Source organism: Phocoena phocoena, chromosome 13 (genome assembly GCF_963924675.1).
Source record: "Phocoena phocoena chromosome 13, mPhoPho1.1, whole genome shotgun sequence".
Taxonomy (NCBI): Eukaryota; Metazoa; Chordata; class Mammalia; order Artiodactyla; family Phocoenidae; genus Phocoena; species Phocoena phocoena.
The window spans coordinates 39,711,685-39,739,518 of NC_089231.1; the positions used below are offsets into that span (position 1 = coordinate 39,711,685).

A 27,834-nucleotide genomic window follows, 5' to 3' on the forward strand; every position below is an offset into this window, starting at 1 on the left:
AAGGTATAGAAATATTGAATCACTATGTTGTGTACCGGGGACTAACATAACGTTGTAGGTCAATTATACTTCAGAACAAACAAACAAACTGAGAAAAAGAGATCAGATTTGTGGTTACCAGAGGGGGGAGGTGGGTGGGGGATTGGATGAAGGAAGTCAAAAGGTACAAACTTCCAGTTATTAGATAAATAAGTAGAAGGGATGTAATGTACAACATGACAAATACAATGAACACTGCTGTATGTTATGTATGAAATTTAGGAGAGTAAATCCTAAGAGTTCCCTTCACAAGCAAAAATTACATATTGTTTTCTATTTCTTTAATTTTATATCTATGTGAGATGATTCACTACACTTACTAGGGTAATCATTTCGTGATGTATATAAGTCAAATCATTATGCTGTACACCTTAAACTGTATTGCTGTATGTCAATTATATCTCAGCAAAACTGGAAGAAAGAAAAGAATGGAGATAGTTGTAAAAGAGAAATTTTAATATATGCTGAGAAAAACTTTAGGAGATAACTTCCTGCTGTTTCTCAGAAGCAGGTAAATCATAGTGTTCTATGTTTTCTTTCAACACAGGGAGCACCTGAGATCCTACAGACAGGTAACATGGAGAAGATAAATCCAAAGAGGTATGCATCAGGTACAGCCCAAAGTTCACCTGTGAACAAAACAGTAACAACAGAAGTTAGATTATTTTAGCAGTTAAAATACTTTTGTAAATAATAATGTTCCACTAAAATTAAGTCAGATCTTTAAAAACATGTACTGGGACTTGATATGTCCTATCTGTCATTTAGCAGAAGGTAGTGAGAAACAAGGAGAATCCTAATATCCTAGACCACACAGATTCTCGTTTTAAAGTATGCTTTCCCGATAGTCAGCCTATACCTCTTTATTGCTGGACCTATTATTTTCTCCTTCCTGTGTACCCTGAGTTTCCCACAGGAGGGCTTCTTCCTCCTCTGGGCCTCTGACCACTGTCAGGCCGATTTCTGCTCTGTTCCCTGATGTAAAAACCATTTTGTGAAAATAAGGGCAAAACTCAGCATTTTCTATAAGGATGCGTGATGTAAATTAAGTTCTCCAAATTCTCCAGAATAAGGATGGGAGGTCGAAAATGAAGAGTTGTGTAAGTCTACTCAAGGTTTGCCATCATCAGAGAGAGAAAAACAAATATCATATATTAACACATATATGTGGAATCTAGAAAAGTGGTATAGACCAGGGGTCCCCAACCCCTGGGCCACGGACCAGTAGCAGCCCGCGGTCTGTTAGGAACAGGGTCACACAGCAGGAGGTGAGCAGTGGGTAAGCGAGCAAAGCTTCATCTGCCGCTCCCCATTGCTCCCCATCACTCCCGCTCACATTACTGCCTGAACCATCCCGGTGTCTCCCATCCCCGTCCACGGAAAAACTGCCTTCCACGAAACCGGTCCCTGGTGCCAAAAAGGCTGGGGACTGGTGGTATAAATTATCTTATTTGCAAAGCAGAGAGAGAGACATAGACGTAGAAAACAAATGTATGGATACCAAGGGGGAAAGGGGGTGGGGTGGGAGGAATTGGGAGATTGGGATTGATACATATATACTATTGATACTATGTATAAAATAGAGAGCTAATGAGGACATACGATATAGCACAGGGAACTCTACTTAATGCACCGTGGTGACCTAAATGCGAAGGAAATCCAGAAAAGAGGGGATATATGTATATGTATAGCTGATTCACTTTGCTGTACAGTAGAAACTAACACAATATTGTAAAGCAACTATACTCCAATAAAAATTAATAAAAAAAAAAAACCCTACAAACAGTGAGAGCTGGAGAGGGCATGGAGAAAGGGAACCCTCCTATGCTGTTGGTGAGAATGGAAATTGATAACAGCCACTGTGGAGGACAGTATAGAGGTTCCTTAAAAAACTAAAAATAGAGCTACCAGTATGATCCAGCGGTCCCACTCCTGGGCATATATCCAGAGAAAGCCATGATTCGAAAGGACATATGCACCCCAAGGTTCATTGCAGCCCTATTTGCAATAGCCAAGACATGGAAGCAACCAAAATGTCCATCAACACATGAATGGATAAAGGAGATGTGGTCCATATAGGCAATGGAGAATTACTCAGCCATAAAAAGGAATGAGATAACGCCATCTGCAGCAACACTGATGTAGAGAGTAGGGATGATCATACTAACTGAACTAAGTCAGACAGGGAAAGACAAATATCATAGGATATCACTTATAGATGGAATCTAAAAATTGATACAAATGAACTACTTGACAAAACAGAAACAGACTCACAGACTTAGAAAAGAAACTTATGGTTGCGGGGGAAGCGGTGGGGGGGTGGAGGGATAAATTAGGAGGTTGGGATTAACATATACACACTAATATATGTATAAAACAGATCATCAACAAGGACCTGCTCTACAGCACAGGGAACTCTACTTTGCACTCTAATAACCTAAATGGGGAAAGAATCAGAAAAAGAATAGATATATGGATATGTATAACTGAATCAAGTTGCTGTCCACCTCAAACAAACACAACATTGTAAGTCAACTCTACACCAATATAAAATAAAAGTTAAATTAAAACAAAAACAAAAAACGTTTGCCATCAATGCAAGTGAGCCAGTAACAACCCTTTGGAGTATGTGATGTGCTCCCAGATCTGTGATAACATCAGTTGGCCACCACTACGTTCCAGGCCCCAAGCTAGGGACTGGGGATAAATTAATTCCTTAATATTTGTGTACATATAGGTGAAGAGTACACAGGAACTCTCTGTACTATCTTTGCAATTTTTCTGTAAATCTAAAATTATTCCAAATTTAAAAAATAAAAAGATTTGTACACAAGAATTACTGTGATGCTGAGAAATACCACTTCCATGTACCATAGTATTGTGCCCACACATCCTCTCTCCTGGCAACCTGCATGGGGCAGGGCCCGGGTCCCCATGCCCCCAGTTGGCACGGCCTGCCACAGCTGAGCACAGACTTGTTGGTATAATACTCAAGCGCAACAGCTCTGCAGACCATACCTATCCATATCCGTAAGGAGAGTTTTGTCAATCAAATACTGTGAAACAAAACTCTGGTTTTGGAGAAACACAGGAAACGATGCAGAACATTTTACCATGAGTTAACTTGCCAGTTTATTACTGGGAAGATATGAAATGCTTGCATTGTTTCTGTTAATTTTCAAGAATTGTTCTGTGCAGCCTGATTGCTTATTTGGCTTCCTTATTTGGCTTGCAAACCAGAAGTCCAGACAGAAAGTGCAAGCCCGGAAATAAGTGGATGTTCCTAATGAATCAATCTCTTAGAAGTTCAGCTTTTATAATCTGGGATCCACAACAACACTTAGTCATTTTAGCCCTCAAGAAGATGACTTACAAACTTAGTATAGTGAAATTTATTTTCTATGCAGCTACCCTATTCACCATAAGGCATTTTTATTCTTCATGAGATTTCTGTGGCGAAGAAAATAATGATTGAGACAATAGAATTACTTTACTTATTTACTATTTCTCTCTTTTTTTTTTCCCTTGGCCGCACCGTACAGCATGTGGTATCTTAGTTCACAGACCAGGGGTGGAACACGTGCCCCCTGCAGTGCAAGCACAGAGTCTTAAGCACTGGACTACCAGGAATGTCCCCATTTTTAAAAAACTATTTCTTATCTATACTCCATATCTCTTCAACAAGATTTGAAAGCATCAAAAATACATGTCATAAAAATAGTGAGGAAATGAATGGAAAGGAAAAATAAGACAGTGTCGCGGATAAGGTCTGCACCTTGATGGTAGCCCATCAGCCTTACAGTGTTCTCCGACTTCTAAAAATTACTCAGCACTATTAAGGATTAATTTTGGTGTAGACAATGCATCAGGAACTTAAAATGGGGTGTCATTTTTAGCAATCATGCTTACCTTTCTCTCTCCCCTCTCAGAAAGCTTTTGGAAAACATTTCGGTTTCTCTGCCCAGTTTGCTGATCGATGCAAATCATCTGGCATCTGTGACAAGGTCCCAAAACCTGGGAGGTGAGAAGGGAAAAGACAGCGTTGCCATGAAAGTGACCGGACTGTCACACTCTGCAGGGAGGAATCTGGGTCCAGGAAGAATCGTTGTAAACAGCCAATTTCAGACTCACAGAGAAATACTCAAACTGCACGGAGCCAGGAAGTGCCACCTCTTCCCAATGCCCGCTAGGGAATCACCCACATTAGTTTATCACCTTAAAGGCTACTGCATCAGGGCTTTGAAGAAAACTAAGAGTGGTTGTGACTCACAGGTGGTTATCAGGGAATGTTGGGCTTCCTCCAGGGAAGAAAAGAATTGATTGGAGGGCATACTGGGAGAAGATGCCACACACCCTGCGCTGCTCTCGTGGCCACAGATCGCTCGAGACTGCGAGACTGCAGCAAGTAGCTCACGCAATCACACGCGCCCCTGTGAAACACATTCGCTGAGAGCTGAGAGCTGCTGGCTTTCTTTCTCTTTTTTAATTACTCCACAATACATAACGGACATTGTTCGGTGTCCGTTCGCAGACAGCTACCTCATCCCCGGATTCTGCAGTTTTCACCATGGCCTGGCATTCCCATGGGTTGATGCGCTTAGCTCTTCTCCTTTGAAGCCATGTGCATAATTTCTAATGCTTTGCTGTAATCAATAATTTTGCAATAAAGGTCTTAATTCACATAACTCTCTTTCCTGTTTGAATTTTTCTTTAGGCTAAATCTCCCAAAAGGAGATTATAAAGTCAACAAGTATAAATCTTTTATGACTTGATGATATCCAGTGAAAAATTGCTTTCCAAAAGAGATGTGTTAGATCTTTCCACATTGCAACTACTTCAGCACTGAGTATTATCACCAACAAACAACTCTTAAGCATTTACTTAAAACATTTTTTTAATTGAAGTATAGTTGATTTATAATGTCTCAGGTACACAGCAAAGTGATCTGAAAAAAGAATATAAATTATATAAATATATGTAATATTTATATAATATAATATATATTTATATAAATATAATATTCATATTTATGTTATATAATATTTATATATAGTATAATAAGAATATAAATATATAATATATATTCTTTTTTCAGATTCTTTTCCATTATAGGTTATTGCAAGATATCGAGTATAGTTCCCTGTGCTATACAGTAAGCCCTTGTTGTTTATATTATATATATTAGCATGTATCTGTTAATCCCAGATTCCTAATTTAGCATTTACTTTTTGAAAGGCACATTATTAACTATAGCTTATACTTTTTAATGCCTGCACAGGACAACACTGTATGGATGTAGTGTACTTTATTTAATCAACTTCGTTTTTATGGAGACACAGATGTAGAAAACAAACATATGGATACCAAGGGGGAAGGGGGGTGGGTGGGAGGAATTGGGAGTTTGGGATTGACATATACACATTATTGATACTATGTATAAAATAGATAACTAATGAGAACATACTATACAGCACAGGGAACTCTACTGAATGCACTGTGGTGACCTAAATGGGAAGGAAATCCACAAAAGAGGGGATATATGTGTATGTATAGCTGATTCATTTTGCTGTACAGTAGAAACTAACATAATATTGTAAATCAACTATACTTCAATAAAAATTAATTTTTAAAACCTTCCCTTTGGGGCTTCCCTGGTGGCGCAGTGGTTGGGAGTCCGCCTGCCGATGCAGGGGACACGGGTTCGTGCCCCGGTCTGGGAAGATCCCACATGCCGCGGAGCGGCTAGGCCCGTGAGCCATGGCCGCTGGGCCTGTGTGTCCGGAGCCTGTGCTCCACGGCGGGAGAGGCCACAACAGTGAGAGGCCCGCGTACCGCAAAAAAAAAACAAAAAACCCACAAACCTTCACTTTTATGGATGTTTAGGATGTTCTCCAATTTTTCATATTTATAAAGTATTGCAATGAGGAATTTTGTAAAATATCTTTGCATGTTTGTAACAGTGTTTTTTATGGAATAGATTTCTATGAGTGAAATTATTGGGTCAAAGGGCATGCATATTTTAACTTTCATTAATTGATGTTTATTAAGTATCATGACTTAAAGAAAGCAAAGCATCTCAGAAAGGTGTTTTTAGAGTCCTTGTATTCACGTACCCAGGTACCTTACAACTTACTTGTTACAAGGTAAGTTTCTGACAGTGATCCTAGCCTAGTTGTAGTGCTTTCTCTTTTCCTTCTTTTCTTCCTTTATTTCTCCATCTCTCTCCCCATCTATCATATACTTAGTGCCTACTCTGTAACAGGCAGGATGTGTAAGAGCAGGTGCTTTTTTTTTTTGTGGTATGCGGACCTCTCACTGCTGTGGCCTCTCCCGTTGTGGAGCACAGGCTCCAGACACACAGGCTCAGTGGCCATGGCTCACGGGCCTAGCCGCTCCACAGCATGTGGGATCTTCCCGGACCGGGGCACGAACCCGTGTCCCCTGCATCAGCAGGCGGACTCTCAACCACTGGGCCACCAGGGAAGCCCTTTTTTTTTTCTTTTTTAACATCTTTATTGGAGTATAATTGCTTTACAGTGGTGTGTTAGTTTCTGCTTTATAACAAAGTGAATCAGTTATACATATACATATGTTCCCATATCTCTTCCCTCTTGCGTCTCCCTCCCTATCCCACCCCTCTAGGTGGTCACAAAGCACCGAGCTGATCTCCCTGTGCTATGCGGCTGCTTCCCACTACCTATCTATTTTACATTCGGTAGTGTATATATGTCCATGCCACTCTCTCTTTGTCACAGCTTACCCTTCCCCCTCCCTGTGTCCTCAAGTCCATGCTCTAGTAGGTCTGTGTCTTTATTCCCGTCTCACCCCTAGGTTCTTCATGACCTTTTTTTTTTTTCTTACATTCCATATATATGTGTTAGCATACGGTATTTGTTTTTCTCTTTCTGAGTTACTTCACTCTGTATGACAGACTCTAGGTCCATCCACCTCACTACAAATAACTCAATTTCGTTTCTTTTTATGGCTGAGTAATGTTCCATTGTATATATGTGCCACATCTTCTTTATCCATTCATCTGTTGATGGACATTTAGGTTGCTTCCATGTCCTGGCTATTGTAAATAGAGCTGCAATGAACATTTTGGTACATGACTCTTTTTGAAAAACCCAATCCAAAAATGGGCAGAAGACCTAAATAGACATTTCTCCAAAGAAGATATACAGATTGCCAACAAACACATGAAAGGATGTTCAACATCATTAATCATTAGAGAAATGCAAATCAAAACTACAATGAGATATCTCACACCAGTCAGAATGGCCATCATCAAAAAATCTAGAAACAGCAAGTGCTGGAGAGGGTGTGGAGAAAAGGCAACACTCTTGCATTGCTGGTGGGAATGTGAATTGGTACAGCCACTATGGAGAACAGTATGCAGGTTCCTTATAAAACTAAAAATAGAATTACCATACGACCCAGCAATCCATTACTGGGCATGTACCCTGAGAGCAGATGCTTTTATAGCATGGCAGGGACACAGCGACAGAAAATGAAGAAGAGTCAGCCGGGATGGAGGATTGAGTGGAATGACAGAAGGCTGGTGCCAGAGAGGTCTGTGGAAGAGAAAAGAGATAATTCTTTCAAGGGGGAGCCGCTTCCAGGATAAAAGGAAGCTTGGAGAGTTAAATGGATAACAAAGATCTTTCGGACATCTTTTTCTTCTATTGGTGCCACGCAGTTTATCCCTACCCCAAACCCCAGACCTCTGAAATCCTTCATTAAGGGTTAAATTATTGTTTACTGCTTTCCTGGAAGTTAGAGTGATGTTCCATTTGAGTGCAGTAGCCCTATTACAATCAGTTTATACAACTGGCTAATTACTGTTATTAAGATAATTTCATTCCCCACTGAAGAACTGGGGACATTCTGTGCAGATGACCCATCCTTCTGTCCCCAGCTGTTCCATAGCTTTGCTGCCCATTCATTCCATCAGCAGTTTGGAGCACTTACTCTGGGTAAGGACTGTCCTAGACCCCAGAGGAACAGCAGGGACTAAACAGACTTGGTCCCCACCCTCATATGCTCTGAAGAAATAAGGAGACACACTGTGCAGAGTGTGACCTTGTGGTGGGTCAGGAACAACCTTTCCAAGGAGGTAACATCTGAGCTGAGACCCTGTAGGAGCTGGAGGAAAAGTGCTCCAGGTGGAACGGACAGCAGGGCTAAGGTGCTAAGGCAGGAAGCTTGGCTTGTTTAGGGAATGGAGAGAAGGTCTGCAGGGCAGGCAAAAGGGGAGGGGTGATGAGCTCGGGGAGATGGGAGAGGCCGGAGGATCAGGTCTCGGGGGCCTTATCTGCCCTAAGGAGGAATGTAGATGTTAGCTGAAGGCTTCAAGTTTGGGGAGCCCAAAGCCTGGAGAGGGGGGGCATCCTGGAGGCTTCGCCTCTAACTGCAAGCTGCTCCCCAGCTGCCAACGAGGCCAGAAGCGAGAGAGCATGGGGCGAAGGTACGGCCACCATGGGCACTGAAGAACCATGAGGCATCTGCGCCCTCCTCCACAAGCTCCAGACAGCGAGAAAATCCAGCAGGTTTCAGGAGGAGGACGTTCTCATAGACACAAGCATTCCAAGAAACAGAGTTGAAGCCTAGACACAGCGACAAAGTCTGTACCTTCATCACCTGTACGTTCTCTCTTCCCCACGTGAAACTGCTGCGCTCCCCGGAGGAAGGAGGGATGGATCATTCCAAGGGGCACCCCAGGATGCAGGTGTCACATACCTTTCTGCCGAGATTTTGTGGGTAAGAGTCAACGCCTGGTAGGGGGGCGGCACGTGATGGGGCATGGGATTCCCTGCTGCCTGCTACCATCCCGGCCTAGGACTGAGGTCAATCCCCATTGGCAACCCTTGAGGAAGGATAATAGAACTCCTGGGAACTTACCTGGAAATGCAAGGAACCAACTGAAATTTCATCCCATTTCTCTTCTTCAAAAGCCCTTGTTCCACTGGTAATAATATTGGCACGGAAACGTGAGATGAGATTGTTCACTGGAAATAATTCTTCCTTTCCATTCTCATCACTGTTTGAGACATACCAAAAAGAGAAAAGGTGGGGAAGGGTGGATAACTGCACTATTGTAATAATTCAACATTTCTACCACTCGAGGCCTGAGTTCATCCATTGTACTCTGGCCTGAGGCTTCGATGATCAGAACAAGCTTTTATCATGAGTGCAAGGCCAAGAGACACACATCTGTTGGACAGACCTCCGTGATCTCCCTGGAATATGGTCCCATCTCCATGGAGAAGCCCACAAGAGGCCGTGCAATGGGTGAGTAGATCTTTGCTGAAGAGATGAAGAGCTTTGGAAACCAAGTGAACTGGGATCGAGTGAATAAACTTATGAGAAAATACCAATTCTACAGAGTCAGGACAAGGCATTTAAAGACTGTCAACAGGCTTAATTATCAAGGACCTAAAAAGTATCAAGAGCTCACACTCTTTTTGGATATTAGAACATCATAAAGCAACATAGAGTATACATGGGAGGTTTTAATATTTATTTCCTGTAGAGAACCGATTGGTGGTTGCCAGGGGTGGGGAGAAGGGTGGGCAAAATGGGTGAAAGGGGTCAAAAGGTACAAACTTCCAGTTATAAAATAAACAAATCACGGGGATGTAATGTATAGCATGGCAACTATAGTTAATAATACTGTATTGTCTAAAAAATGACTGTATTGCATATTTAAAAGGCGCTAAGAGAACAAATCTTAAGTACTCATAAAAAGAAAAAAATTTTGCAGGACTTCCCTGGTGGTGCGGTGGTTAAGAATCCACCTGCCAGCGCGGGGAATGCGGGTTCAATTCCTGGTCCGGGGAAGATCCCACATGCCCTGAAGCAACTAAGTCCATGCGCCACAACTACTGAGCCTGCACTCTAGAGCCCGCGAGTCACAACTACTGAGCCCACGTGCCACAACTACTGAAGCACGCGTGACTAGAGCCCGTGCTCCACAACAAAGACAAGCCACTGCGATGAGAAGCGTGAGCACCATAACAGAGTAGCCCCCGCTCTCTACAACTAGAGAAAGCCTGCGCATAGCAATGAAGACCCAACACGGGCAAAAATAAATAAATAAATAATTTATTTATTTATTTATTTAAAAAAAAGAAATAAACAATCTTTAAAAAAAAATTTCCAGCTATGTGTCATGACAGATGTTTACTAGACTTACTGTGATCATTTCTCAGTATATACAAATATAGAATCATGTTGTACATCTGAAACTAATATAATGTTGCATGTCGATTGTATCTCGATTAAAATTTTTATTTCCTAGCTTCCATCCCGTTTGCAGTTTTAACTAAGTGTATGCTATTTTTGTAATTCTTGTTTAAAATTTTTGTTGATTAGCACAAGTTACCATTAAACAGCTCCCTGCACCTCCATGCACGCCATCCCCTAAGGTAAAAAAGCACTGAAAAAGCATCTGCAAACTTCAACAGAGGAACACACTGTACGATCCCATTAAATTGAGTTCAAGAAAAGGCGAAACTGTTTAGGGTGAAAGGAGGCATAATAGTGGCAACCTTCAGTGGGGTTGACCAAGAAGGGACATGAGGAAGGGGTCTATGGTTCTAGAAATGTTCTCTACTTGATCTGGATGGTGGTTACGTGGGTATATACATCTGTAAACATTCACTAAACTATGTACTTATGATTTTTGCACTTTGTTGTACTTTAATAAAAATTTTTGAAGTTTGGAGGGAGGGAAATCCTTGAGCATGACTGGAATTTGCCCTGGAGACAGAACTGAAAGACGCTGGGGGAGAGTAAGGGGTCCCATGTCTGTATCTCAAAGCCCCTGGCATGTGAAAAGCCAGGGACCAGGATACCCAAGTCCAGCTTTGCCACTAACTATGGGCAACACCCACAACCGATGAGGACTGCAGGGCCCTTGTGGGAAATGAGAGGGTTAGCACTTTCCAGTCCTAAAATCCTTTGATTCTGGATCTACCCTCCAGGTTATAAACAAACAAACAAAACTCCCTTTGTGCTTTTTAATAGGGAAAGTTTTATGTCCAGAAGCTACCATGGCCCACATGGAGACAATATCATCCATCAGATTTGAAAACAGAACCAGGGACACTCACTATGTACTAACCACAGGCTGTTTCTCCTACCTTTGACCACCTGGCCTTCCTACCTCCTGCTTGTCAGCTCTGCACTAAACCAGGACTGCAGGAACCAGGGCTGCAGCAAGCCTGTCCCCACCTCCTCTCTTTCCACACAAAGAATCCCAGAAAACTGCAGACCTGCTCCATCCAGGGCCCAGGGTACCTGAGGAAGGGGGTCACTCAGTACCGGGAAAACTCAGTGAACGCCCAGGGACCAGGCATCACACTTCAGCTCCTAAAGAGGGCAGCCTGGACCTCGGCAAGGGGACACTGCTGTGTGTTTTTGCCAATGACTATGAACAGGAATTACTACAAACAGTCCATTTTTGTAGTTTTTATTAAGCTATATGTGTACATGTTTGTGCATGTGCATACATGTGCCCAGGACCACAGGGCACGTGAGCATCACAGGAGCCCCAGCTCATGGTGTTGACAGGTGTGGACCATGAATGATCTGCCGGTCCCAACTCTTACATAAGAGCTGGGTGATTTTTCTTTTTTGCCCCAGTTGTCTGATTACCTTGGGACTTCAATTTCCTCTGAAGGACAATGAGGGGGTTTGAACCAACCAAGACCCTTTCTAGAGCTGACTTTTCCAGGACACTTGGGAGATCCCTGGGTGGGAGTGAGCAGGCAAGGGTGCTAGTTCTGTCTGATGATACAAACAAATAGTATCTACAATTACAACTTTAAAAGCTTTCATAACCACTCTTCTTTTCACTCAAAATGACTGTGGAAGTAATGCAAGGCTCCTAGGGGCCAGGGGACAGTGGGAGAGCGGGCAACAAAAGTGGGTCCATGGAGCTTCCCTGGTGGTGCAGTGGTTGAGAGTCCACCTGCCGATGCAGGGGACACGGGTTTGTGCCCCGGTCCGGGAGGATCCCACGTGTCACAGAGCGGCTGGGCCTGTGAGCCATGGCCGCTGAGCCTGCGCGTCCGGAGCCTGTGCTCCGCAACGGGGGAGGCCACAACAGTGAGAGGCCCGCGTACCGCAGGAAAAAAAAAAAAAAAAAATGTGGGTCCAATTGCTGGCGATTACATTCAACTAAATGTTTAAGAATTGAAATGATTAAAAATGAGGGTTGGGATTCTCCGCCAAGCATCCTGAGGGCATCAAGGACATTGGAAGATAAAAGAGAACCCTCTAAGAGATTAAGGGAAACGGGCCTAAAAAGTTTTGTGACTTCTCTGGGCCTCAGTTTCTCAATGAAGGGTCTGGACTTATGATTCGCAGACCTTTTCTCCCCAGAGAGGTGACCAGCTCACTCCCAGGGGCAAGTAGTTACACCTGTCTGCTATTCCCAAGGTAAATAGCAAATAGTACAGGGATCTTACCTGGTGCTTAATTGCTGCTGCAGTTCCGAAACACTGGATCTGTTTATCAGCAGATACTGTGCCTCATTCACCAGAGAGAGGGTGGCTGTAGTACAAGCAGATTGATCTAAAAGTGATGGAGTATTTAAAAGAAGAGTTGCTGGAGAGGGAAACAACCTAAGTGTCCACTGATGGATAAATGGTTAAGGAAGTGTGGTATACATACACAGTGGAATATTATTCAGCCATAAAAAAAATGAAATCTCGCCATTTAACGACAACATGGATGGACCTTGAGGGTATTATGCTAAGTGAAAAGTTAGACGGAGAAAGGCATATACTGTATAATCTCACTTAGATACGGAATCTAAAACAAAACAAAACAAGCTCATAGATCCAGAGAACAGATTGGTGGTTGCCAGAGGCGGGGGTGGGGGGGGGGTGGGTGGCAAAATGGGTGAAGGTCAAAAGGTACGAACTTCCACTTATAAAATAAATAAGTCCTGGGGATATAATGTCTAGTGTGGTGACTACAGTTAATAATACTGCATTGCATATTTGGAAGTTCTCATCATAAGAAAAAAATTTGTACCTGTGTGATGATGGATATTAACTGGATTTATCGTGATGATCACTTTGCAATATATACAAATGTCAAGTTATTATGTTGTATGCCTGAAACTAATATAATGTTGTATGTCAATTATACCTAAATTTAAAAATTAAGATAAAATAAATTAGAAAAGAAGAGTTGCTTTCTTGGAATGCAAATGAATCATGCTTCCACTGACTTGCATTTTTTAGATTTAATTTTTATCTCATAGTAGAGTGTAGTTGATTTACAATGTTGTGTTAGTTTCAGGTATAAGCAAGGTGATTCAGCTATACATATACATATATTCATTCTTTTTCAGATTCTTTTCCCATATAGGTTATTAGAGAATACTGAGTAGAATTCCTGGCCTGATTAGTACTTGGATGGAAGACTTGCATTTTTAAATATTAGGGACTGTTTCTAAAGGGAAGAAAATGGTGTCCTGGAAATAAAAAATGTTCTAAGCATGGCTCAAACTTCTCAAAAACAGAAAGAACATAAGCTTCTAGAATATTCTGTTGATAATCTGGAAAAAAATAATAAAATGCTGAAGTTAAATTCTTCCAGCAAAGGAAACTTGGAGGCAACACTTAGAGGAGGAGAGATGGGGCTGCAGGGCGGAGGTGGGGAAGTGGCGGGGGTGGGGGTGGCCCTTCCCCAAGCAAGAAGAAGGGCCTTGATGAGGGTCACAGGCCCAGTGAGATCTTCTGAATCTGGTCAGTGAATCTAGTCAGGGAGAAGCTGGGTTCTGCCCTTGGGCAAGTGTGTAATATTGACTTTAGAAATAAATAATACAAGTTTTAAAACTACTGAAAAGAAAAAAAAAAAAAGAGTGGAAGAAAATATCAAGGGCCTCCAGAACTACTGCAGCCCATCACCCAGCTTCTAGCTCCCACTTTTTGGGCATGCCATAGCTGTCTTTATACAAGATGTTGATACTAAAGGCTGGCCGGGCCAAAACCTAGTGAGCTGTCTCTGAACTAGGCCTGTGGACCCCAGAGTACTCGAGAATGGACACTTCCAAGAGAATCGCTTACAGATTCTCTATTTCCATGTCTTCTTTGCTAAAATGGCTTTGTCAGAGCAGTGAGGTGCAATCCCAGGCCCCTCCACAAAAGGCCCTTCTCACCCTTCACAGGGCAAAGGCCGCACCTCTCCTATGGCACATTGCCCCTGGGGGCTAAAAATCTCCAGGGTGGAAAACAAAAGACCAGTTCAAAACCCTGGGGTCTGTGCTGAGAAAATAAAAGTCTCTCAAGCTTGGGTGACTGATCCTCCTGTAGGTCAGATGGGTTCCAATTCTTTGCTAACCACAAAACTGCCGGAACTAATTAAGTTGTCAAGTGACAGATGATTAAAGTCATCTTGATGTTAGATCCCTGTGCCTCAGAAGAAAGGTTTGAGTGACAGCGCGTTAACCAAACACCTTCATCCCCAGCTGTTTACTGACTTAAATAAGATTCTTCAGAAGAGAACCAGTGCTGAACACTAGCTATTCTGATGACAGGTGACAGTCATTCATGGACATGCGAATTAATCACAGGTGGCCAGCCATCTCATTAAGAGATTCGTTTTCCACTACTTTTTTCTCTTTATGTTTAATAACTATTTTTCGAAATTTATAATATACTTTTGTTGCTTTGATCAACTGTGTACTATTAAAAGCTATGATAAGAACTCAACCTAGGAAAAATTTCCTAACACTGAGACTCTACCATCACAGGAAACTTTAAGAAATTTTATACATTTCAATTTATATATTATTTTAGTTTCAGATAAATATGATAGGGTAATCAAGGAAAGAGTTTCAAGCATAAAATAACACTAAGATAAAATTCCTTCAAGGAAGTGGAATGGAAATACAAGTTGAAGAAAGAAAATGAAAGAAAGAAAATTTCTGTACATTAAAAAACAGTTTGTTTATACACATATTTTTAAGTTAATACTCATAAGACTCAAATCACTATGGTATTGAGACTCCACTGGTTTATATTTAAAAGGGCAATGTACAAGTTTTAATTTTAAATGACTACAGGCGTACATTGTTTTATTGCATTTCACTTTATCATGCCTCGCAAGTACTTCACAGGCATTAAGTTTTTTACAAATTGAATGTTTGTGGCAACCCTGCATCGAGCAAGTCTATTGCACCATTGTTCCAACTGCATTTGCTCACCTCATATCTCTGTGTTGCATTTTGGTAGTTCTCGCAATATTTCAAACTTTTTCATTATTATATTTGTTATAGTGATCTGTGATCAGCGATCTTTGATGTTACCATGACTTGCTGAAGGCTCAGATAATGGTTAGAGTTTTTTAGCAAAAAAGTGTTTCTAATTAAGTTATGCACACTGATTTTTAGACATAATGCTATTACATACTTAATAGATTACAACAGAGTGTAAACATAACTTTTATACGCACTGGGAAACCAAAAAATTTTTGTGACTTGCTTTATTGTAGTGGTCTGGAACCGAATTCTCAGTATCTCCAAAGTAAGCCTGTATATTTGCAATATGCTGGAAATCACATCCTTTGCAACTTTTTTTTAAAATTTAGATGACAACGTAAAGAGGTAGTGTAGCTTTAAAAAATTTCTTCTAAGGTGTACCAACACAAAAATGTTCAAAGGCCTAGACCTAGACCATCAGAGACCTCTCCACCGTAAATGGCATCCTTGAAGTATAATATTCACAAGCTGACACTCCTGATCCTGTATCGAGCAGCCAACAGATTCATTCGGCTCCCACCTTTGCCTACCCAGGCCCCATCTCCCACTAGGACAGTCACTGCCGCCTCCTGCCTGGCCTCTTTGCTTCCTTCATTTCCCTCTCCCTTGCAGCCTCCACACCTCACCAGGGGTGTCTTTCTAATGCAAGCTGCATCATGAAACTCCCCAGGGTAGAATTCTTCAGTTCTTCAGCCTGAAGACAGCGCTTACTTACTCCTCCACTGCACATTCATCTCCTCTCTAGCTCTGCCCCATCACTCCCCTACCCATGTCTGACCCTCCTAAACCCTTCTCTGAACCCATGAAATGCCAAGCTCTGCCATGCTGCTCCTCAGTAATCTTCTTGCCTTTCTCTGCCTGGAACACTTCTACTCTCCTGTTAAGATGCAGCTCCAAACTCACCTCTTCCCTGAAGCCCTCCATGACTCACTCCAGGTGTAGATTTACAAGCCAGTCTCCCAGGGAGCTAGCGACTAAGCCAGGTCATTCCTGCACAAACCAGTAATGTGGCAACTCTCCAGTCCATTCATTTATTCATCCGGTATTTACTGAGCAACTACTATGTGCCAGGTCTGTTCTAAGCCCTGAACAAAGCAGAGAAAAATCCCTCCCTCACAGAGCTTATGATCTGACAGAGGGAAGACAGAACGTAAACAGGATAACTGAGTCAAATGCATGGCCTATAGGATGTGAAAAGTGCCACAGAGAAAAATAAAACAGGGAATGAGCTGGAGGTTCAGGTAGGGGCCCTGGTTCTAAGGAGGGCAGCCAGGCAAGGCTCCCCCGAGAAGGTGACATTTGAGCAGACACCTGAAAACTCTCTCTTCCTATATGGTACTGTTAGCTCAAAGTACTTCCTTCTCTGCTGTCTCATTTTATGCTCACAACAGCTTATGTCAGGAAAAACTGTCAAAACCCTTAAATCTAAGTAGATGACATGCCATCACAATGTTCTGTTGTAGAGTTCTACAGAAGTTCAGCACCAATGGGTTCAAGGATTTGCCAAGGTCTCAACAACTACTTGGTATCAGTACCAAGACTAGAAGTCCAGATTTTCTTAGTATACAGCAAGCTACCAATATTTCTCTTTAACAAAACTTAATTGTGCTTCTAAACATGCAGGACTGAGGCAGAGAGCTTGAGCAGAGGCTGCAAGGCCCCCTCGGCCTTCTCGGGCTCATCCTGGAGACCACACATGGGTCCTGCTGACCTGGGGGCCACCACAGCACCTTTCTGCCAGAGGCTGACCACCCCTACTTTCTGTTCATGAGCACGTTGCCCTGTCAATCCATTTTGTGGGCTGATTTTCGTGTCTGCAAGGGTTAAACCCAAGCGCCTGTCCCCTAAGAAGCAATCCGAAATGTGATACCTTTGCCTCGTTTCTTCCTTGCATTTCTTTGAAAGTCTGAACTTTGTCTGATCAAATGATATGGACGGCCAAAAAACTTTGACAACCAGCTTGAAATTTTTTCTCCACAGTCATAAGTATTTACCCTGGCAGAAAAAAAAAAAAAGGAAAGATGTTATATAGTATTCCTTTAAATAATTGAAATAGCAAAAAGTTATATAATATAATATTATATAATTAATATAATATAATATATTATATTATATATATAATATATATATAATATAATATATTATATTATATTAACAACAAGACAGAAATCTACAGTGACAAGTGTGCTTAGGAAGTCGCAATGAGATTTCCAAGGCACAGGAAGGCCTGGGATCTGGAGCTTATGCAAAGCTTTCAGATCAAATAAAAAGCTTTAGAAATTTCTCTTGAAAGACTTTGTTTATATTACTTACAGCCACTGAGAACCACAAAGCTTGGAATTTAAGAGCTTCCAGAGCATTATTTTGCTTTCAGAAGCTCTGGAACCCAGACCCGTCTCCTGGTTTTTTTACTATAGGCCTGACTGGAATATCTTCTCTCACGGCCACGCTGTAGGGACTGACGTGTTTGGTTTCTGAAAAGAACACTATGGCCATAAGTCACCGATATAAGTACATTTTTTGATCTGGCTTTTTAAAACTCTTCAAACTTCTAGAATTTTTAAATAGAATTTTAAATTAAAAAAAATTATAATCTACACATCACCAGAATTAATCGTGCAAAATTGCTAATAAGTTACATTGGGATTACAAGATAGATATTATTGAAAACTTATCCTTAATTTTTACTGGGAACCTTTAGGATCTAGAAAGGAAAGGGAAGAATGAAACCTTACTTTGTAGACATTCTCTCTGGTGCTTTGAGAGATGCACCTGAGTCCATTTTTCATTCTATTGAGTACTTGTGGTTCTGAGTATAAGAAGCCTGACCTCTAGCTATCGAAAAGCTTTATTAACCAGAAAACGCCATTCCTCTCTGATGCAGCTAAATGAAATCTACAACCAGGGAAGAGCCTGATAAATAATTGCAGGTACCCCTAGATGGCTAGATTTCTCTCTGTGAGAAGATTTGCTACAGTGACATGCAGAAATGTTTACCCCAAATTCATTGCCCTAATTGAAAATGTGCTATGATGAGTGCTTAAACCTGCACAAGAACTAGCAAGAGGACGCAGAGTGTGCTCACCCCTTGGGCTCCAGGATGGGCCAGGGCCCATGATGCGCAATTGTACAGAGCACGATCTTCACGCTATCACCTTCCCACCTTTCCTGAGCATGTAGCCCTTCATCATCCCAGCGTGACCTGGGGCACTGACAACTTGAGTCCGATTTGGATGTAGCTTGAGTATTTGACATATCATTTCATGACTTACTTGTCTGCAGTGCAGAAGGAAACGTACTCTGACTCAGTACTATGCATATCACCAACTACTGAGCACAAACATACCCACCAACTACTTTATTGTGTTAACTAATAGGCAATTAGCATTTTAAAAGACTTCTACTATATATAAATCCCTACTGAACTGTTAAGAGTTAACCATTTTAGTATTTGGGGGGTAAACTAGTTGGGGTATTAGATGCGCTGGGAACCCATCAGATAGGGGCCCACAATCAGAAAATTTGTATTCCACATGTTTTCAGATTGAAATTAGATTTAGGTTAAAAGGGATGCAGAAATTTGATGTATTCAATAAATTGATTTGTAAATATTTACGATCAAGAAATAAAACGAAATCCTATAACACTCAGCCTCATTTTCTATGTTTCCTAGAATTCAGCAGATGATTTACCATCAATAACTCAGATTAGGTAATAATCTACAACTATATGGAATATAATTGTTGAACTCTCACCTGAAAGTTCTACAACCTGAGGGACATCTTGACACCCCCCTCAGCTTCCACATCCAATTCATCGGCGAGTTCAGGTTATTCTACCTCCAGAATATATCTGATGCTCACCTGATTTTCTCTCTGACCCTGATCCAAGCCTCCATCTCATCTCACCTGTGTTACTAACACAGATGCTCAGCTGGCCTTCCCACTTGCACCTTTACCGCCTTCCAACTTTTCTACACCCACCAGCCAATTTGTTCAAGCTGTGAATCGGGTCCCTTGACTCACCACTCCCCTGCGGCCACCCCTCTGAGCTCCACCATGCCTCCTCCAAACTGTCCCCTGCCTCACCTCACCTCCCTCCACACCACACTGTTCCAGGGTCTACAGGAAGCAACATAGACAGTCCTGCTCTCTCGGGGTCGGCATTCTAGCAGGAGGGACTGAAGGTATATGTTGGGGAAAAGATTAATGAGGAGGAGAAGAATTCAGCAGAGCAAGTGGAGAGGGAGGGGCTGGCTCCTAGGGGAGGTCAGGTGGGCCCTCTGAGAAGGAGGCTTTTCAGCAGAGACCCGATGAGGTGAGGAAGTGAACCCTGCGGGGGTATAAACAGGGAAAGAGCATTCCAGGCAGAGGGAGCAGCAAGTGCAAAGTCCTAAGGAGGAAGCATGCTTAGTAGGTGTGAGGAAGAGCTAGGAGCCGGTGTGGTTGGAGCGGAGTGTGCGAGGGGGAAGCGGCAGCAGACTGGACAGAGGATGCAGCTGAGGACCGATGGCACAGGGCATTGCTCTCTTCCCCCCTCTGAGCCGTCCTGCAGCTAGACCTGCGAGTGTCACCTGCTGCAGCCTCACCTGTCTGCACAGACCTTGCTTTGGCAAATCTGAGCCGGTTTGCTGTTCTCCTCAAGTGGCACCGCTATAGGCTCCATCCCTATTGAATAAAGGTTAGAGACAAATTTATCATCATGGAAAAAAAAACAAGTATGTCCAAAAAAAGTCCATTATCCTGAAATATACAAGAATTTTAATGACCCTGGAAATTGGTTGAATCAAGTAAGTGGCTGAGTCTTGGAAATCTCTTTATAACACAGAGATTCTCTTCATCATTATGGGTACCACCAACAGCATGTGCATTGAGCAGCTTTGTCATGGAAGACTCTGCACTGGGGCAGTCACATCCACAGCCCCTGGAACACTACAAATTCCTCTGAATGCTTTCTCTACCTCCGCATGACTCCACATCCTGACATCATTGCTCACTAGGCTACCTTAGATCCTTTAGAAATAGGCAGGCAGACATGAAGGCTCACTCTGTAAGGATGTCAACATAGTGTCAATTCTCAGTAGCCCCTAAGAATCACCATCAAATTGGATTTCTGCATCAATCATCATTAACACCAAGAAAAAAAAACCCAAAAAACTGTTATTATGTCAGTGGGGTTGGGAAGCCATTCTTTTCTAAAAAATTGTTAGATATATCGTACATACAAAGGAGTGTTTAACATATATACATAGTGGTCTGAAGAATAATAAACACCCATATACCCAGTACTCAGCTAAAGTGGTATTCATTCTTTCAATAGATTTAGAATAACATATGTGGAAGAAACTAGAGGAAACTGATATATGGCCACTGATGAGTGAAAGATCTTTGCTAAAGGCTGGAATGGCTGAGGGCCTCTGCCACTCAGCACTCCTTCTCATCCTTCGTGAGTCATTAAAAGTATAGGGAACTGCATGAAGCCAAGACACCTGAGCGGAATTTGTGGCGGCTCCTACTCTGTGGATTCCTCCTGTGTGGCCCACCCGTGCCCTGCACCCTCTCAGCATTGCCGCCAGTCACACTGTTCACCGGCGTGACCCAACCTGCCCCCAGCAAGCACACCTGTATCCCTGCTCATGCTGGTCCTGCTTCATCACACACAGCACAGCAACGGGTACATCCATTCCTACTCACGAGCGCCAGATCATGACTGCTACCCAGACCCATGCCAATCGCGACAAGCCTTTCATCACAACGAAGACAGAGAAGTAACAATATGCGTAAGAGGTATTTCGTCAGCTCTGTCCCCTGCTTGTCCATGTCTTACACAAGCACGACCAGTGCCACACTCCTGTCCCTGTGTGGGGAAGGCCAGAAGAGGCCTCATCCAGAAGCTCCAGAAGTTTGGAGAGTGCTGTGCTGAGTGATTAGAGATGCTGCTGTGTCAAAAGGCTGTTCATGGGGCCTCCCTGGTGGCGCAGTGGTTGAGGGTCCACCTGCCGATGCAGGGGACGCGGGTTCGTGCCCCGGTCTGGGAAGATCCCACATGCCGCAGAGCGGCTGGGCCCGTGAGCCGTGGCCTCTGGGTTTGTGCGTCTGGAGCCTGTGCTCCGCGGCGGGAGAGGCCACAGCAGTGAGAGGCCCACGTACCGCAAAAAAAGGGCTGTTCGTGGAAGGATGGGATTGCACCAGGTGTGCACCCACAGGGGAGAACCTTAAAGTGAGTCCTGGAACATTGGTTATGAGGAAGTAACCACAGCAGGGGGACAGCACGTGTACAAATGCACGGCGGAAATGCACCCCTGGGCTGCCAGCAGGAGGCCTGCGCTCAGCCTCTTTCTACGCTTACCCAAGACTCTGCACAAAACATATATAATCATAAATATGGCCCTCAGCTGGCTTATAAAGGTCATCGCAATCGCTTCTCGGCCTTTTGGCTAAGATCAAGTGTAAAGGTCATCGCAGGCCTCTTGTTAAACAGGCAACCTAATCTGGGGTCCCCATATGGATTGAGCTCAAGGGCCGCCCCCAACCAAGTTCATGGGGATTGAATTCATTCCGGATATACTAAGCCCTGTGCTTGTACAGCTCAGAGATACAGAGAAATAAAAGATTCCAACCTCTGGACTCAAGATACCTGAAATCTTTTGGGGTGACAAGTCATTTACATAAAACAATTATAATGCCTTGTTTTAATGTTTATTATATAGGGCCAAAAGTTTGTCCTACCATATGTGTCCTGCAAAGGATGCCCTTCCTCCACCCACAGTGCTGGAAGTCCCTACGAGTGAGCAGAACATCTGATATACCACACCACCTCACAAAGTGCCGCTGATATGGAGTGGAAGATATTTGGGTATTTGTTTTCTCTCTCTCTTATTCCTTATATTCTGGGATAAATCCTATTTAGTCATGACATACATTTTTATGCTTCAGAGAATAGAAAGAAGAGTAAGCCATTTAACTCTTTTTGTATGTTAATATCCTGGGTATCCAAACTTAAACAAGAAAAGTATAATAAAAGAGGGTAACACCTCAATTCAAAGAAATGGAAAGATATCCCATGCTCTTGAATTGGAAGAATTAATATTGTTAAAATGGCCATACTACCCAAAGTAATCTAAATATGTAATACGATCCCTATAAAATTACCCATGACATTTTTCACAAAACTAGAACAAATAATCCTAAAATTTATATGGAACCGCAAAAGACCCAGAATTGCCAAAGAAATCCTGAGGAAAAAGAACAAAGCTGGAGGGACTTCCCTTGTGATGCAGTGGTTAGGAATCCCGTTGCCAATGCAGGGGACATGGGTTTGATCCTTGGTCCAGGAAGATGCCACATGCCACAGAGCAACTGAGCCCATGTGCCACAGCTGCTGAGCCTGCACTCTGGAGCCTGCGAGCCACAATTACTGAGCCCACGTGCCACAACTACTGAAGCCCGCACACCTAGAGCCCGTGCTCCACGACAAGAGAAGCCACTGCAATGAGAGGCCCACACACTGCAACAAAGAGTAGCCCCTGCTCGCTACAACTAGAGAAAAGCCCGCGCACAGCAACAAAAACCCAACAGAGCCAAAAATTAATTAATTAATTAATTAATTTTTAAATAAAAGAACAAACCTGGAGACATAACCCTCCCAGACCTCAGACAATACTACAAAGCTACAGTAATCAAAACAGCATGGCATTGACACAAAAACAGACATATGGATCAATGGAACAGAATAAAGAGCCCAGAAATAAACCCACCCACCTACAGTCAATTAAACTTCAACAAAGGAGGCAAGAATATACAATGGAGAAAAACAGTCTCTTCAGCAAGTGGTGTTGGGAAAGCTGGACAGCCACATGTAAATCAATGATATTAGAACACACCCTCACACCATACACAAAAATAAACTCAAAATGGCTTAAAGACTCAAGCATAAGACATGACACCATAAAACTCCTAGAAGAGAACATAGGCAAAACATTCTCTGACATAAATCATACCAATGTTTTCATAAGTCAGTCTCCCAAGGCAATAGAAATAAAAGCAAAAATAAACAAATGGGACCTAATCAAACTTACAAGCTTTTGCACAGCAAAGGAAACCATAAACAAAATGAAACAACTACCTACAGACTGGGAGAAAATATTTGCAAATGATGTGACCAACAGGGCTTAATTTCCAAAATATACAAACAGCTCATATAGCTCAACAACAAAAAAGCAAACAACTCAGTCAAAAAATGGGCAGAAGACCTAAGTAGACATTTCTCTAGAGAAGACACACAGATCAGCAATAGGTGCATGAAAAGATGCTCAACAGCAATTAATTATTAGAGAATTGCAAATCAAAACTACAAAGAGGTACCACCGCACACCAGTCAGAATGGCCATCACTAAAAAATCTATAAATAACAAATGCTGGAGACGGTGTGGAGGAAAGGGAAACCTCCTCCACTGTTGATCGGATTGTAAACTGGTACAGCCACTATGGAGGTTCCTTAAAAAACTAAAAATAGAATTACCATATGATCCAGCAATCTCACTCCTGGGAATATATCCAGAAAAAACAATAATTCAAAAAGATACATGCACCCCAACGTTCACTGCAGCACTATTTACAATAGCCAAGACATGGAAGCAACCTAAATGTTCATCAACAGATGAGTGGATAAAGATGTGGTATATATATTCAATGGAATATTACTCAGCCCTAAAAAAGAATGATATAATGCTATTTCCAGCAACATGGATGGACCTAGAGATTGTCATACTAAGTGAAGTAAGTCAGACAGAGAAAGACAAATATCATACAATATCACTTATGTGTAGAATCTAAATAATGATACAAATGAACTTATTTACAAAACAGAAACAGACTCACAGACATAGAAAACAAACTTATGGTTAAAGGGGGGGATAAATTAGGAGTTTGAGATTAGCAGATACAAACAATTATATATAAAATACATAAACAACAAGGTCCTACTGCATAGCATAGGGAACTATATTCTGTATCTTGTAATAAACTATAATGGAAAAGAATCTGAAAAAGTATATATATATATACTATACATATATACTATATATATATATATATTTATAACTGAATCATTTTGCTTATACCAGAAACTAACAACATTGTAAACCAACTATACTTCAATACAAAAAAATTTTTTTAAAGAAGATAACTTCTCAATTTCACTAATAAGAATAGGTACAAAAATACCAATAAAATATTAGCAAACTAAATCCATCAGTGTATAAAAAAATCATTGCCAAATAGTGTTTTTCTTTTCTCCAAGAATGCAAGGATAGTTCAGTACTAGACAATCTACTAATGTTAAGACATCACACTAATAGACTATAGGGAAAAAATATAACCAACAGATGCAGAAAGAGCATTTAGTAAGAACTATTAGTCACGATAAAACTTTTTGCTAAATTTTAAAAAACTACTTTAGCCTGGTAAAACAAATCTATTAAAAATGTACAGTAAATACAACTCTTATTTTTGAAACTTTAGAAGCATTTTATTCAAGTCAGTAATAAAAAAAGGATATTTTCCATCACTGCTCCATGCAATGAGAAAAGAAGAAAAAAGAGGGAGTGAATAAAAATTGAAAAGGAAGATATGAAACTATCATTATTAGAAGATGATATGCCTAATTTATATAGAACATGTGAGAAAATCTTCAGACCAACTAATAAAACTAACAGGAATTCAGAAAAAGTACTGGGTAAAATACTGATATACGAAAGTCAACAGTGTTTCTATACTACAACAGTGTTCCTATACTACAAAAATAACCAATTAAAACATTTAATAGAAAAAAAAGATAGTGCTCAAAATACTCAAATAAACAATTATATAACAAAAAATGTGCAAAAAATTTCTGGAAAATATTATTAAAATTATTTTAATAAATTATTATTAAAATTTTGGAGTAAAGAAATCTTCATGGAGAGAGATACTATTTATATATAGAGGACTCAATATTATATAATATAAATTCTCCTGAAATTAATTTATGATATTACAATCAAAATATGATTACAAAATATGTAGTTTTGCAATCAAAATCCCAATGAAAATAATAGAGAGTGTCAGAATGGATAAAAAGCATGAGCCAACTGTATGCTGGATACAAGAAACTCACTTCAAATATGATATAGGCAGATTAAATGTAAAATGGAGCCATAAAGAAAATGAAAAGGAAGTCTACACAATGGGAGAAAATATTTGCAAATCTGATCTAAAAAGTGACATATTCAAATATATAAAGAATTCTTACAACTCAATAATTAAAAAATAAGTAAGCAAAGAATTTAAATAGATATTTTTCTGAAGAAGATATACACATGGACAATAAACACATAAAAAGATGGTCAATATCATTAGTCATTAGGGAAATGCAAATCAAAACCATGTGAGGTACTGCTAAACACCCATTAGGATGACTATTAAAAAAAACAACAACAACAGAAAATAACAAGTGTTGGGGAAGATGTGGAGAAATTGGAAGCTTCATATGTTGCTGGTGGGAATGTAAAATGGTGATGGAGTCACTTTGGAAATGCTAAACACAGAGTTACCATATGACCCAGCAATTCCATTCCTAGGTATATATCCAACAGAATTGAAAACATGTCCACACAAAAATTTATACATAAATGTTCACAGCAGCATTATTCATAATAACCACAAATGGAAACAATCCAAATATCTATCAACTGATGAATGGATAAAAAAATATGGTATATCTATACAATGGAATATTATTCAACAATGTGGATGACGCTTAAAAACATTATACTAAGTGAAAGAAGCCAGTCATATATTGTTTCCATTTATATGAAACATCCAGAATAGGCAACACCATAGAAACAGATAGTAGATTAGTGGTTGCCAGAAGCCGGGGATAAGGTTGGGAATGGGGAGTGACTGCTAGTGTGTATGGGGTTTCTCTTTGAGGGTGATGCAAATGTTCTAAATTGATTGTGGTGATGGTTGTACAACCTTGTGAATATACCAAACATATCATTGAATGGTACACTTTAAATGAATAAATTTTATGGGATGTTACATAAATATCGATAAAGCTAGAAGAAATAAATATAAAGGTGGAAAATGATACACCATACAAACACTAACCACAAGAGAGCTGAATGGCTATATTCATATCAGACAAAGAATTTCACACTTCACATTTTGAAACAAAGAAAATGACCATGCATAAAGAGGAGCATTACTTAGGGAACAATTCACCAAGGAGACATAATAATACTAAGTGAAGCAAAAACTAAGAGAACTAAGGGAAAAATAGACAAACCCACAATTACAGTTGGGGACTTCAACACTCTTCTTTCAGTAATCAACAGAACTGGTAGCGAGTACATAAAAGTTCAGCAAGTACAGAGAAAAACAGCAATACCATCAACCAACTGGTATAGAACTGACATCTATAGAACACTCCACCCAACAACAGGATACACATTCTTTTCAAGTGTATATGGAACACTCACGGCAATAAATCATATCCTTGGTCATAAACCAAACCTTAACAAATTTTAATTTAAAATCTATAAAGTATATTCTCTCTTTTGGAGAGTTTAGTGGAATTAAACTGAAAATCAATAGCAGAATGAAAACAGAAACATCTCCAAATATATAGAAATTAACACACTTCTGTAATCCATGGGTCAAAATGAATATAAAGGAAAAAGTAAGGACATAAAAAGATGCTTAGGGCTTTCCTGGTGGCGCAGTGGTTGACAGTCCGCCTGCCGATGCAGGGAACACAGGTTCGTGCCCCGGTCCGGGAAGATCCCACATGCCGCAGAGCGGCTAGGCCCGTGAGCCATGGCCGCTGAGCCTGCGCGTCCGGAGCCTGTGCTCTGCAACGGGAGAGGCCACAACAGTGACAGGCCCGCGTACCACAAAAAAAAAAAAAAAGATGCTTAACATCATTAGCCAGTAGGGAAATGAAAATTAAAATCATGACGAGATAGGAGTTCCCTGGTGGCCTAGTAGTTAGGATTCCAGGCTTTGACTGTTGTGGCCTGGGTTCAATCCCTGGTCAAGGAACTGAGATCCTGCAAGACACATGGTACGGCCAAAAGAAAAAACACAAAAAAACCATGATGAGATACCATTACACACCTATTAAAATAAATAAAACAAAAAAATACCGACAATACCAAAAGCTGACAGAATGTGGAACAACTGGAAGTCTCATACATTGCTGGTGGGAATGAAAAACGATTCGGTCATTCTAGAAAATGGTTTGGCAGTTGCTTTCAAAGGTAAACATATCCTTACCATATGACTCAGCAATCAACGCCTAGTATTTATTCTAGAGAAATGAAAACTTGTGATCAACCAAAAACCTGCACATGAATGTTTAGAGCAGCTCTATTCATAACTGCTCAAAACTGGAAACAATCCAAATGTCCTTTAACAGAATGGATAAACACACCCTAGTGTATCCATACAATGGAATACTACGCAACAATAAAAAAA

General features: G+C 41.1%; 1 protein-coding gene across 1 annotated transcript in view; it reads right to left on the reverse strand.

Annotated features, from left to right (window-relative positions):
• Positions 1 to 515: 515 nt before the first annotated feature.
• The window catches only part of MOCOS (molybdenum cofactor sulfurase), a 57,913-nt gene continuing 30,594 nt past the window's right edge, over positions 516 to 27,834 (reverse strand). Inside the window, exons 10-15 of the mRNA XM_065890298.1 lie at positions 19,905 to 19,983; positions 17,187 to 17,311; positions 12,513 to 12,618; positions 8,941 to 9,079; positions 3,949 to 4,053; positions 516 to 668 (exon numbers count right to left, since the gene is read on the reverse strand). Of these exons, the coding sequence (XP_065746370.1) occupies positions 516 to 668; positions 3,949 to 4,053; positions 8,941 to 9,079; positions 12,513 to 12,618; positions 17,187 to 17,311; positions 19,905 to 19,983 (707 nt within the window). The remainder of the gene's footprint in view (positions 669 to 3,948; positions 4,054 to 8,940; positions 9,080 to 12,512; positions 12,619 to 17,186; positions 17,312 to 19,904; positions 19,984 to 27,834) is intronic.